We start from the raw sequence: 13107 nt of genomic DNA, 5'->3' as shown, positions 1-13107 counted from the left end.
TGGAAACCAAGGGAAGCGACGGTTATTGCAAGGCGCGGGGAGGGAGCTAGCAGTTGAGTGACAGGGAAGGCAACATCCACATGGCCGGCAGCTCGACTGGGTGAATTCGGAGGTGGGCGGCCCCCTGGGAGTACCGGGGAGCAAAGGGAGACGGCAAGGGGTTGGGGGCATGGGCTGGGACACCTGGATGGAGAGGCTGCTCGGGCGAGGGAACCCCTATCTGTCACGAATGGGAGGAAAGTAAAGGGGAAAGAGGTGGGGGAAAGCTCTCAGGCACACACTCCGAAACTTGTAACCTGAGCTCGCTCACTATTGTGGGGGTGTCTTCACTCCCCTTTCTAATGCACGCCCCCGCCTCACCTTGCTAGACCCCACAGGCAGGGAGCCCACTTTTGTCTCTATCTGTACTGCCCGGTGTGCTGGCCACATGTGGCTACTGAGTCCTTGAAATGTGGCTGGTCAAAATTGAGATGTGCTGTAAAAGTGAAACACACAGGGATTTCAAAGACTTAGTGTGAAAAGGAAGATGTAAAAAAAAACTTCATTAATCAACTTCTATGTTGATTAGTGCTATTATTATTGATGATATTATCAACAATAATATTAGTTATGTAATGGTATGCTGAATTATTATTTTGGATATATTGGGTAAAAATACATTATTAAAATTAAATTCCTGTTTCTTTTTACTTCTTTGATATGCCTATTGGAACATTTAAAATCAGACACAGCTTGGATGTGGCTGGCCTGGCAGTTGTGTGTCTCACACTGTCTCTACTGGACAGTACTGGTTTGGGGTCATGTCATGCTTTTGTTCCATTGATTGTTATGAGCAGGCGGGGGAGGTTGGTTGCCACTACACACACATACAGACTCAAGCAGACACTTAAAACAAGACTTGGCACACCCCCTTACCTTATCTCCTTTCTCCTGGTTCCAGACCCCACCCTGAGCCTTCTTCAACTGTTGAGCGCTCCAGAACTCAGAGGCCTGGCATCAGAGACATGGTGAGAAGTCCTCAAAGACAGATTGTTGGTTCACAGGAGAGCAGGGCGGGGAGAAGGTGAGTCAGTGCTCAGCACTTACTCATCCAGATTAGGCTCTAGAAACTTCTGAAGCTACAACATTTGGGGACGCCTCTCTCAGAATAAAGGAAGCTAAGTCATTACCTTTTCCAGGACTTCCCTGGTGGTGCAGTGGTTAAGACACTTTGCTTCCACTGCAGGGGGCCCAAGGTTCAATCCCTGGTTACTGAAAAAAGACCCCAAAGAAATTAATTACCTTTTCCCCCAGGCCTGTCTGGGCAAAACAGACAGGCTGCGTGAGTCTTCCTTGCTTTGTGGGGGCTCGCTCTAGTTGCAGTGAGTGGGGGCTTCTCTTTGTTGTGGTGCTCAGGCTTGTCACTGCAGTGGCTTCTCTTGTTGTGGGGCATGGGCTCTAGGTGCATGGGCTTCAGTAGTTGTGGCACAGAGGCTCACTAGTGGTGCACGGACTTAGTTGCCCTGAAGCATGTGGGATCTCCCCTGACCAGGGATCAAACCCGTGTCCCCTGCATTGGCAGGTGGATTCTTATCCACTGCACCACCAGGGGAGTCCCATAAAGTGTTTTATACTTGTACTTTCCAAAGCACAGATCTTTTCCTGTTGGCAGTTGCGGAGCTCATAGTATCATGAGATCCTTTGTGTACCAACAGGCCTTGTTTCCTGGCTTCATGGAGAAGGGTAGGAGATTACTCACTCAGAAGCCACAAGTTTAGGGACTTCCCTGGTGGTCCAGTGGCTAAGACTCCATGCTCACAATGCAGGGGACCTGGGTTCCAATCCCTGGTCAGGGAACTAGATCTTATATACTGCAACTAAGGCCCAGTGCAGCCAAATAAATATTAAAATTTAAAAAAAAAAAAGAAGCCACAAGTTAAAATCCTACCAGATTGAGTTACTTGAAGCATCTACTTCTGAGATGCTAAGGGGGTAGGGTTGAACCCCTAAAATCTAGCCACATTTTGCTAGCAATTTCCAGGTTCTCCAGTGTGGTCTGAGTAGGTGTGTCTTCCCTACGGCTGGGTTCCAGCTAGGTAAGGCATATGGTGTCCAAAGGGATGTCATTTTTGGAGATTCCACACACATTCCTACAGGCTCGGGACATTCTGGAATTTCCCTTTGGAGGATTCTTTCCTGAGCCCTGAACTCACTCAACAGGCACCAAATAATTTTGTGAATGTAATATGCTGTGTGCCAGCATACAAATAACTTCCCACCCGCCTCCTCACCTACAAGAAACTGATAGAAAGGAATGATCCAGCCTGCAGAGGAGAAGTCCTCTTTGGTTTTGATGGGTATTACAGGTGGAGAGGGGGATTTCCCAGGTGGCTCAGTGGTAAAGAATCTGCCTGTCAGTGCAGGAGATGTAGGAGACTCAGGTTCAATCCTTGGGTCGGGAAGATTCCCGGAGGAGAAAATGGCAACCCACTCCAGTATTCTTACCTGGGAAATCCCATGGACAGAGGAGCCTGGTGGGCTGCAGTCCATGGCATCATAAAGAGTCAGACACAACTGAGTGACTGAACACACGCAAGTGTGAGAACCCCTTGTTGGCCTCATCTGGTTTCCAGTAATCAGGCTGCCAGCACAAACAGAATTCATCCTCGGAACAAAGGCTGGCCACTTTGTTCGAGCCATTCATGACACTATACCATGGCTCTGTCTGTACCTGTTGATAGGGACAGCTAGTTTTCCCAGGACACTGGGGAAACTAACCTGTGAATCACTAACCTGATTCATAATGGTGACAAGTAAGTACGTTTGGTATTTGCTGAGCCAAATGTAACAAGCCCCTTAAAGCAGTCTCCAAAGGGGGAATTCCAGAAAGGTCTTGTGCTGTGGCACTGTTGAAGGGTGAGCAGGGCCTCCTTGGGTCTCAGAGACAGGGGAACCCGTGATCGTTTAGACCTGGAAGATCTGGTGTGTTTGGTTGTGTCAGTCTCACAAGTTTTTTTTTTTAAATTCCAGAGTAATTGCTTTACAATGTTGTGCTGGTTTCTGCTGTACAGCAATGTGAATCAGCTAAAAGTATACATATATCTCCTCCCTCTTGAGCCTCCCCCCGCAACCCCTATACCAGCCCTCTAGGTCATCACAGAACACCGAGACAAGCTCTTTTTTTATTTCCCAGGTGCAAGTAAGATAGGTTCTTAAAGAAAAAAGATAGGCTCTTGATTCTTCCAGGAACCTGGCTTGGCTTGTTTTGGCGTGTGTGATCAAACTGGATCAGAGCTGTGTGAGGGAAGGTAGAGCCTACAGCAGACAAGCCAGGGCTGATTTGCAACTTTCCACTGTGTCAGGAGCCCCGGAGAAAGATTTCCCAACCTTTCTGCCTTTTGAATCTTTTAATTCATGGGATGTATTTTCTTTCTTTTTATTGAGATATAGTTTACATCCAATAAAAATCACCTTTTCTGCTGTACAGTTCTGAATAAATACAGTCATGTAACCACCATCACAGTCAAGATACGGAACATTTCCATCATCCCCCCAAATTCCCCTGTCTCCCTTTGTCCAAGATCCCAGTCCCTGGCAACCACTGATCCAGTTTCTGCATCAACACTTTTACCTTTCCCAGAAGTACCTTAAAATGAAATCACACAGTGAACAGACTTTTGAAACTGGCTTCTTAACATATGCATTTGAGGTTCCTCTGCATTGTTTACTGTATCAATAGCTCAATCCTTTTTTATGACTGAATAGTATTCAATTTGTTTACATTTCACCCGCGGAAGGACATTCAGGTTTTAATGGCTGTTGATAATGACAAATAAAGCCTTGATAAGTATTTGCTCACTGGTTTTTATGTGAACATAGGTTTTTACTTCACACAGGTATTCCACCAGGGAAGATTGTTAGCTTATATGACTGTAGTGCTTTTGAAGTTCTTTTTGATGAAGAGAAGAAGAGTTGAAAAGAGTGGTGATGCTTTTAAAAAATAAAAACTTAAGGCTTTATCATCATCTGAATCACATCTTACACAAGCTGAGTGCTTACCATAAACACTCAATATGCTAAACAGTTTACACCTCAGCATTTTATTCACTAGCTGACCTCAGGCAAGTCACGTAACCTCTCAGACCTTTGGTTTCCCTACCTGTAAAACAGAGGTAATGACAGGCCAACCTCATAGGATTATTTTTTTTAATGAAGTTCTTTTTGGCTGTGCTGGGTCTTTCTCTAGTTGCAGGGCTTCGGCTTCTCATTGTGGTGGCTTCTCTTGTTGCAGAGCATGGGCTTTAGGCACAAGGGCTTCAGTAGTTACGACTCTTGGGCGTAGCTGCCCCACGGCACGTGGGATCTTCCCGGACCAGGGATGGGACCCATATTCCCTGCACTGGCAAGCAGATTCTTAACCACTGGACTACCAGGGAAGCCCCTCACAGGATTATTGTCAGGATTAAATGAGTTCATACACATTGAGTGTTTGGAACCGATTTGACACAGAGTAGGACCTTGTCAGTGTTAGCTATTATTATAAGGTTTATTGCCTGGGCCCTCTCAAATTCACATAGCAACCCTGGGAGGTAAGATCTACTCTTATCCCCATTTTATGGAGGACATACTTAGCAATTACAGAGAACAAGTTGTGCAACATCACATGGGCAGTAAATAAGGAAACAGCAGGTCCAGGTTTTCAGCTAAGACTGACTGACTCCAGACTGACCTGCTTAGTTTTATATTCTTAGTTCTTAGTTCTACCAATGAAACAGAAGCAATAGGATATATGTGTTTGTGAGTGTGTCTGTGTATTAGGAGACTTGTTTCAGGCATTGGCTCTCACAGTTGTGAGGGCTGGCAAGGCAAGTGTGAAATCTGTAGGGCAGACCAGTAGGTCTTGGCCAGGAACTAACGCTTCTTTCTCAGGCAGACCTCCATATTTGCTTTTAAGGTCTTTCAGTGTTTGCTTTTAAAGCCTTTCAAGTGATTGAATGAGGTCTACCCACAAAAATCAAGGGTCATCTGCTATACTGAAAGCCAACTGATTATAGATGTTAACCTAACCACATTTGCAAAACACCTTCACTGCAGCACTTAGATTAGTGTTTAATTGAATAACTGGGTACTACTGCCTAGCCAAGTCTATGCATACAACTACCCATCACATCGTCTCCTCTTCTCTGAGTTGATAGCTCAAACCTCTGCTGAGTTTCTGTGAAAGTCACTTTTCCAGTAACAGTCCAATGTGCCTGGTGAGGGAATTCCCTGAAAGTCCAGTGGCTAGGACTCTGCACTTTCATTGCCCAGGGTGCAGCCTCAATCCCTGGTTGGGGAACTAGGATTCCACAAGCCACTCAGCCTGGCTGAAAAAAAAAACAACAACAAACAGTGAGTATATGTCCAGGTCAAAGAACATAATAAGAGAAGTTGGGTTTGGGCTCTTTATTTGTTGGGGGGGGGGGGGGGATGGCGTGTGGTTAAACAATTAAAACTTCCTGAATATGACCCAGGCTTACTCAAGGAAGGGAGATTTCCCAGTCCTAAGGTTGCCCCCAAACACAAGGATACCCCTTGCTTGAATTTTTTGGTCCACCAGAACTATGTGAAGACCTTTAGAGGCCTCCACATCTGTTAACTTATTTTTTCAGGGTGGGTTTATAAGTGGCATGTGGGATCTTAGTTCCCCAACTAGGGATCAAACCCACGCCCCCTGCAGTGGAAGCAGGGAGCCTTAACCACTGGACCACCAGAAAAGTCCCCACATCTGTAACTCCTTTTTTTTTTTTTAATTTCGTTTTATTTTTGGCCACACAGCACGTGGGATCTTAGTTCCCCAACCAGGTACTGAACCCATTCCCCCTGCATTAGAAGCATAATCCTAACCACTGGACTGCCAAGGAAGTCCGCACATCTGTAACCCTTAAATTTATAAGTGTGAAGAAATCCACAAGCTCTGGGTTTCTTTCCCCATGATGACTCTCCCACTATCTCTTTATGTAACTTTATTAGAAAAAAAAAATCAAACTCTCTCTCCTCCATGATTGGTTCAGGACCCCTGCAGTGCTGTGCCCTTGGGTATCCAGCCTAGACTCGTCCTCCCAGGTTGGCTGGTGTGTGTCTTAATCCAGAGTCCTTTGATGGTGGTGGTTTAGTCGCTAAGTTCTGTCTGACTCTTTTTGACCCCATGGACTGTAGCCCACCAAGATCCTCTGTCCATAGGATTTTCCAGGCAAGAGTACCGGAGTGGGTTGCCATTCCCTTCTCCAGGGGATCTTCCTGACTCAGGGATCGAACCCGGTTCTCCTGCAGGCAGATTCTTTACCAATTGAGCTACCAGGGAATCCCTTACTGACACAGTTACTTGGGGTCAGGGAGTGGCCAGGGATGGCCGGAAGGCCATGGCGTCTTTCTCAAGAGTTCCAGTTTGCATAAGGACAGTGGTTACCAGAAATGTTTTGCTGTGGTCCTGCCAGGAATGGGGTTCCTCAGCAGCCCACCATTCAACCAGATGGTTAGTCACCCCTCTGACAGAACTTCTTCTAAGCTAGGTCCATCCCGGGCACTTTACAAATGTTGACTCAATGTCAACTTCGAAGCCCTATGAGGCTGGTACAACTACTACCCCCATTGCACAGATGAGGAAGCTAAAGGCCCTGGAAGGCTCAGTAACAAGTCCAAGATCACACAGCCAGGAAGTGCTGGGACCAAGAATGAAATGTGACTATCTGGCTCCAGCACCAGTGTCACACTGCCCAGACTTCCCAAGCAGTTCTTCCAAGAACCTTTCCCCTCTGTAGGCCACGACCACCTACTCCCCTCTTCCCTTCTCAGGTGGCACCTCTTTCTGAGCCTCCTTTCCATGTCAGCCCTGTCCTTGATCACAGACACCCCAGACTATAGGAGCCAAAAGGGATCATGTTGCCCAGAGATGAAGATACTAAGGCCCTGAGAGGTGTATTCCATGCCCATGTCTCCCCCACATCATGAAGGTAGTGGGGCAAGGGTAAAGAACCAGGTGCATTAAAAACAGCCAGGATTTTTTCGTCCGTGGAGGGAGAGGGGCAATTGAGTCTGGTCTGGCCTGAAAGGTCAGGCAGGTGGAAATCAACAAGAACTTACCTGCCAGAAAAACATGAAGAAATCCCAGGAAATTAGTAAGGGAAAAAGAAAAGAGGATACTCCGACTACCTCTCAGAGTAAGCAGCGGGACTCTGAGATCATGCAACAAAAGCAGAAGGCAGCCAATGATAAGAAGTCTATGCAAACAAGAGAGAAATAATGACTATCAGGAAAACCTGGGTGCTACTGCAAACTAGGTGTATCATAAGCTCTATGATCAAGATTTTGTAGAGTGAATAGTCAGTACATATGTTATATCCTTATAAAACTTTTAAACTTTTCCTTTCAACCTGACTTAGTGTGATGTTTCAGAACCATTCTTCAAAGAATAAAACACTAACCGTGCATATGAAAAAAAAAAATTAAAACAGCCAGGAATATTTATGAAGCCTTGGTTCCAGACAGTTCCTGACACTGGAGACTCAGCACTGACAGGACCCAGTCCCTGACCTTATGGTGATTCCAGGCCAGGAGCGGGGGAGACATTTAACATGAAAACCAAGGAACAATTTCAGATTTCAGTGGCAGGTGTTCTTGAGAAAATGGTAAAGTGAGAGGCTTGAAGGGCTGGACTGAGAAGACCTCTGCAGGGAGGTGAACTGTAGCTCCCGGTGCTCACCTCACTTTGCAGGGTCCTTTATGACTGAGGACGCAGATAGTACTGGAGCTCCCACCTGCATTCTCCTCGCAAAGAGTTGGATATGACTGAGCATGCACACACAGCTGGTAGAACAGAGCGGGTGACTTTTTATTTCCAGAAGGAAGCCGGTATCTGGGGCTGGGGAAAATTAGGCAACTCCCACCGCCTGGAGACACCTGGCAGGAACTCATTTCTGGCCCTGTGAGATAAAAGCAGGCATATTTGCATCTGCTAGTGAAGGGGCTAATAGATGGGGAAACAATGGAAACAGTGACAAACTTTATTGTCTTGGGCTCTAAAAATCACTGCAAATGGTGACTGCAGCCATGAAATTAAACGACGCTTGTTCCTTGGAAGAAAAGCTATGGCCAACCTAGACAGCACATTAAAAAGCAGAGACATTACTTTGCCGACAAAGGCCCATCTAGTCAAACCTATGGTTTTTCCAGTAATGTATGGATGTGAAAGTTGGACCATAAAGAAAGTTGAGCGCGGAAGAACTGATGCTTTTGAACTGTGGTGTTGGAGAAAACTCGAGAGTCCCTTGGACTGCAAGAAGATCAAACCAATCAATCCTAAAGAAAATCAGTCCTGAATATTCATCGGAAGGACTGATGCTGAAGCTGAAGCTACAATACTTTGGCCACCTGATGAGAAGATCTGACCACTGGAAAAGACCCTGATGCTGGGAAAGATTGAAGGCAGAAGGAGACGGGGACAACAGAGAATGAGATGGCTGGATGGCATCAACCACTCGATGGGACATGAGTCAGAGCAAGCTTCGGGAGCTGATGATGGACAGGGAAGCCTGGCGCGCTGCAGTGAGGTCGCAGAGAGTGGGACACGAATGAGCGACTGAACTGAACTGAGTGAAGGGGCGGTGTCTTCCCCAGACCCGCCCCTTCCTGGAGTAGCGCGTCGTAACCTATTGACCCAGACAGGAGGCGGGCCGCAAGGCCAGCCTGGTTGCAGGAAGCAATAAAACATGGTCGCTATTGGTGCCCGCGGAGGGTGGGCAGGGCCTCCGCCGCCCGGGGCGCGCGCCGCTAAGAAGCGTTGCCCGGGACGGAGCGGGAGGGGGCGTGGCCGCGCGCAGGCGGCCGTTGGCAGCGCGACCCCGCCCCGGATGTCGCGCGTCGCAGCCTGGGCGACGGGGATTGGCCAAAGCCGCGTGGGGGCGGGGCGGAAGGTTCTGGAGGGGGCTGGCGGGCTCTGGAAGCTTCCGCCGGACGGGTATATAGAGTCCGGGACGGGGCGGTGGCGGAGCCGGGGGACGGCGACAGCTGGGTGGCGGGCCGCAGGCGGGGGCAATGGGAAAGGACTATTACCAGACGCTGGGCCTCGCCCGCGGTGCGTCGGACGAGGAGATCAAGAGGGCCTACCGCCGTCAGGCGCTGCGTTACCACCCGGACAAGAACAAGGAGCCCGGCGCTGAGGAGAAGTTCAAGGAGATCGCCGAGGCCTACGACGTGCTCAGCGACCCGCGCAAGCGCGAGATCTTCGACCGCTACGGGGAGGAAGGTGCGTGCGCGCGCGCAACCGGGGGCGCGCCCTCGCCGTTTGACAGGCGGAGAAACCGAGGCAGGGCGGCCTCGCTGTAGCATCTCCGGGGGGCGCTCCGGGCCCAGGGGTTGAAGCAGCCCCCGCCCTCTGGCCACAAAGGCCTCCGCCCTCGGATTGGCGGCCGCCCGATGGGAGGAGGGGCCCTGGCCGCGCTGCTCGTTCAGAAGCTTCTAGTATGTCTGGGGCTGCCCCTCCCTGGGCGCTCGCCTCCACCCACGTCCGCGATCGGTCCGAGGGTGCGGGTGCGGAAGGAGAGGGTTCGTACCCTTAGCTTGGCTGCTGGCGCTACGGGCGTGGGCTCACCTGGGCGAGGTGGGAGGCTCTGCCACTCCGGGGTTCAGGGCAGGGCCTCTGACTGTGCCCTGGGCACAGGCTGCGAGTAGTGAGCCTACAAATGAGATGCCAATTAGCGCCGAGCGACCTCCCGCGCCTCTCCGAGGGTGGAGTGAGGTAATCCTTGTAAAGTGCTTACCTAGTCGGCCGTCAAGGTGCAGGTGGGGCCAGCCCTCTTCAGGGAAAAAGAAAGAAGCGTTCTTGCCCTGTCGCCCACTGATGACTCAGGAGGTTGCTGGGCTTGGTCCTCAGGAAGAAGCGGCTTATTATATGAGAATGGGGGCAGTTAGTGCCAGGGTGCGAGAATTTGAAAGTCTGCATTTGCAGTTTCACGTTGGGTTTACTCTCCCACACGTCTTTAGCAGTAGGGGATTTAAGAGGAAGCATTTAGTGAAAACTGATCCGGGGTTAAGCATTTTTCATTGGCTCTCTTAGTGAGTTTTTCGTACTCACTATAATAGTGCAAGAGGAATGGATTTCTCAGATGTGAGGACCTGGGTGGCCCCAAGAGATGCCCATCTCAAAGCATGAATCCTTCACCACTGTCTTGCCACAGTGAACTACCTGCCATAAGTGGGTGGGGGTTCCGTTTCTGCTGCTGCAAGTGGGAGGTAAAAGCTCGGAGTTCTTCCTTGTTCTTCCCTGACAGGCTAAAAAATAGGCCTCCCCCAATGGCTCCTAAGCTTTTTTCCTTGAAGGAAAGCTCCTGGAGAGTTAAGTTCCTAGCCACTCATTTGATTTCTTCTGCTTTGGCTTTTCAGGCCTGAAGGGCAGTGGCCCCAGCGGTGGGAGCAGCGGCGGTACTAACGGTACCTCCTTCAGCTACACATTCCATGGAGACCCTCATGCTATGTTTGCTGAGTTCTTCGGTGGCCGAAATCCCTTTGACACCTTTTTTGGGCAGCGCAACGGGGAGGAAGGCATGGACATCGATGACCCGTTCTCTGGCTTCCCCATGGGCATGGGTGGCTTCACCAACATGAACTTTGGCCGCTCCCGCCCTGCCCAAGAGCCCACCCGAAAGAAACAAGATCCCCCCGTCACCCATGACCTTAGGGTCTCACTTGAAGAGATCTACAGCGGCTGTACCAAGAAGATGAAAATCTCCCATAAGCGGCTGAACCCCGACGGAAAGAGCATTCGCAATGAAGACAAAATCTTGACCATCGAAGTGAAGCGGGGGTGGAAAGAAGGGACCAAAATCACCTTCCCCAAGGAAGGAGACCAGACTTCCAACAACATTCCAGCCGATATTGTCTTTGTTTTAAAGGACAAGCCACACAATATCTTTAAGAGAGATGGCTCTGATGTCATTTATCCAGCCAGGATCAGCCTTCGGGAGGTAAGGCACTAGCGTCTGGGGAGGGAGAAGGCTGCTTTGTGATGCCGTTCAGTGTTTGCTTGACAGATGTTTCTGGGCACTTGGTGTGGGCCAAGCTTGGACAGTGCAATGGCGACAAGACCGTCCAGGGCTCTTTTTCCAGAGCGTCTGTGCTGGTGACCTGGGTAGATCTTAAGGCAGGGTCTTAGCTGCAGAGGCCTGATGGCGCTTACCTTCCAGTGAGCAGCCTCTGGGCAGGATGTGAGCTGCTAGGCTACTCTTTCTAATGCTGTCCCTTTGCTTTCCAAGGCTCTGTGTGGCTGTACAGTGAATGTCCCCACTCTGGACGGCAGGACCATACCCGTTGTGTTCAAAGATGTCATCAGGCCTGGCATGCGGCGAAAAGTTCCCGGAGAAGGCCTCCCTCTCCCCAAAACGCCCGAGAAACGTGGGGACCTCATTATTGAGTTTGAAGTGATCTTCCCCGAAAGGATTCCCCAGACGTCAAGAACCGTTCTTGAGCAGGTTCTTCCGATATAGTCAACCTGTGTTCCCCAAGGACTGACCAGGGACCTTTCCAGAGCTCAAGGATTTCCGCACCGTTCCACCAGCTGTGGACCCGCGAGAGGGCGGGAGGGCCCAGGGAGGGCTTTCATACTGCTGAATGTTTTCCAGAGAATATATTACAATCTTTCAAAGTCGTGCACTAGACTAAAGTTGTTTTTCGAGCGGTAGGGCGGCAGGTGGTGGGGACAGCAGGCGAAGGCAGTGCAGTCTGCCCCACTGGGTCCTTGCAGCCCTCCTGGGTGGGCAGCACCCCCCTCCTCCCTCTCCAAACCCTGCCCAGGGGGGAGAGGCAGACCGCAGACCCACAGCTGGACTTGATCCCCCTGTTGTAGTCCCTCCGCTTACAGACGTCCTGTGGTGTGGACCTGCCTTCATGGTTACCAGACCCTGTACACTCCTCAGTTTGTAATGTGTGATCAGTTCATGTTTTATTCTGTATTTGTCTCCCCCATCTTGCCCTTCCCTAAGAAACCTCTTCTCTTTTGCCATCTCAAATTGAGAACCTCAACTCTGGTTGCTGAACTGCCTGGCCAGCTCCCACAAGCAATACCTCCCTTGTTCCAGCAGGACCAAGGGAGCCGGCCTTCACTGAGTGAGTAACGTGCAGCTGCCTCTTCATCAAGAGTCGGGGGCCTTGGCTGGGGTCTTGGCCCCGGGCTCCCAGGCAGAGATTTTCACCTTCCTTTGCTGTGAGGCAATCTTTTGGCACACCTGGGATTTCCCCATGACCCAGGTCATTTTTTTTGTTCAATGGACTCTGGACTCTCTCAAAAGGATCTGATCCTTTTGAATTTTGCACAGCCCTAGCTATATAATCCCTTTTGATAAAAGGGTCTTTGCTTCTGATTACAGGAGCACTGTGGAACGTCTGTAAATATGTTTTTATAATTCTGTGTAAAGTTGATGTGCAGTCAGATGAAACTGGTCCACAGCAGCTGCTGCTCTCTGTATAGGGCCATGATGGAACTGAGAAAGAACCTGGTGGGAGTTGGGGGGGCGGGGGGCGGGTGGTGTTGGAACAAGTGTTTGTTCCTTGCAAGGTCAGTCTGGTGCTCAGACTTTTAGACTCATTGTAAGTTGCCACTGCCAACACAAGACCAAAGTGTGTGACTTGTCAATGTGCAGCGTGACAGCATTAAAGACTGATGCTAAACCTCAGGGGAGCGGTCCTGCGACTCTGTTTGAGGGTTCTGCTGATGGGATGGGGTGGTGTCGGGGCAACCCTCGAAAGGCAGCCAGGGTGGGTGGGAGGGGGAGGGGCAGGCAGGAGGTAGGAGTCCTCTGCAAGGGAGAGAGAAGTTGCCCTCCTGAGCTAAATGTGGGGTGAACAAGAGAAACCTGGACTGGCTCTGGGCATCGGAAGAGCCCAGTGGATTCAGAGCTTGTTTTTTGGTCAAGGTTGGGGCCAAAGTTAAACAGATCCCCTCCCAGTCTTGCAAGATCTGGTTGCTGGGGCCAAGGAGAAGTGTGTGCCCTACTCTCTTAATCTCCACCCGCACCCCCTGCACCCCTGCTTTCTTGATGAAACAAACTGGTGTCAGGCAGGCCCTGGCCAAACCAGATTAGGATTCCAAGCCAGGGC

The 13107-nt window shown here is 50.0% G+C and overlaps 2 protein-coding genes across 6 annotated transcripts in view; both read left to right on the top strand.

The window, feature by feature from the left end:
• The window catches only part of DNAJB1 (DnaJ heat shock protein family (Hsp40) member B1), a 34854-nt gene extending 22171 nt beyond the window's left edge, over positions 1-12683 (top strand). Inside the window, exons 1-4 of one of the 5 annotated variants that reach the window (XM_043466946.1) lie at positions 36-112; positions 941-1007; positions 10399-10979; positions 11268-12683. In XM_043466946.1, coding sequence (XP_043322881.1) covers positions 10488-10979; positions 11268-11498 — 723 coding nt within the window. In that variant the 5' untranslated portion in view covers positions 36-112; positions 941-1007; positions 10399-10487 and the 3' untranslated portion in view covers positions 11499-12683. Of the gene's footprint in view, positions 1-35; positions 113-940; positions 1008-8948; positions 9263-9539; positions 9562-9616; positions 9755-10398; positions 10980-11267 lie in introns of those variants that run through there. The other 4 variants (XM_043466945.1, XM_043466943.1, XM_043466944.1 and 1 more) reach the window with 4 other exon arrangements.
• On the top strand, positions 6564-7314 carry LOC122440958 (small EDRK-rich factor 1-like). The gene is made up of 2 exons (XM_043467606.1): positions 6564-6591; positions 7053-7314. Exons 1-2 carry the CDS (start codon positions 6564-6566, stop codon positions 7259-7261), a joined length of 237 nt encoding a protein of 78 aa, XP_043323541.1. The 3' UTR covers positions 7262-7314.
• Positions 12684-13107: the final 424 nt, after the last annotated feature.

The sequence above is a fragment of the Cervus canadensis genome, chromosome 4, assembly GCF_019320065.1.
Source record: "Cervus canadensis isolate Bull #8, Minnesota chromosome 4, ASM1932006v1, whole genome shotgun sequence".
Lineage (NCBI taxonomy): Eukaryota > Metazoa > Chordata > Mammalia > Artiodactyla > Cervidae > Cervus > Cervus canadensis.
Note: the sequence above shows the minus strand (reverse complement) of the source record. Positions and strands in the feature narration are given on the sequence as shown.

Coding starts and splice junctions, on each gene's coding strand:
- LOC122440958 (XM_043467606.1), top strand. CDS start 6,564: ATGTCAACTTCGAAGCCCTATGAGGCTG. Junction 6,592..7,052: donor TTCGAAGCCCTATGAGGCTG/GTACAACTACTA, acceptor GGGGCAATTGAG/TCTGGTCTGGCCTGAAAGGT.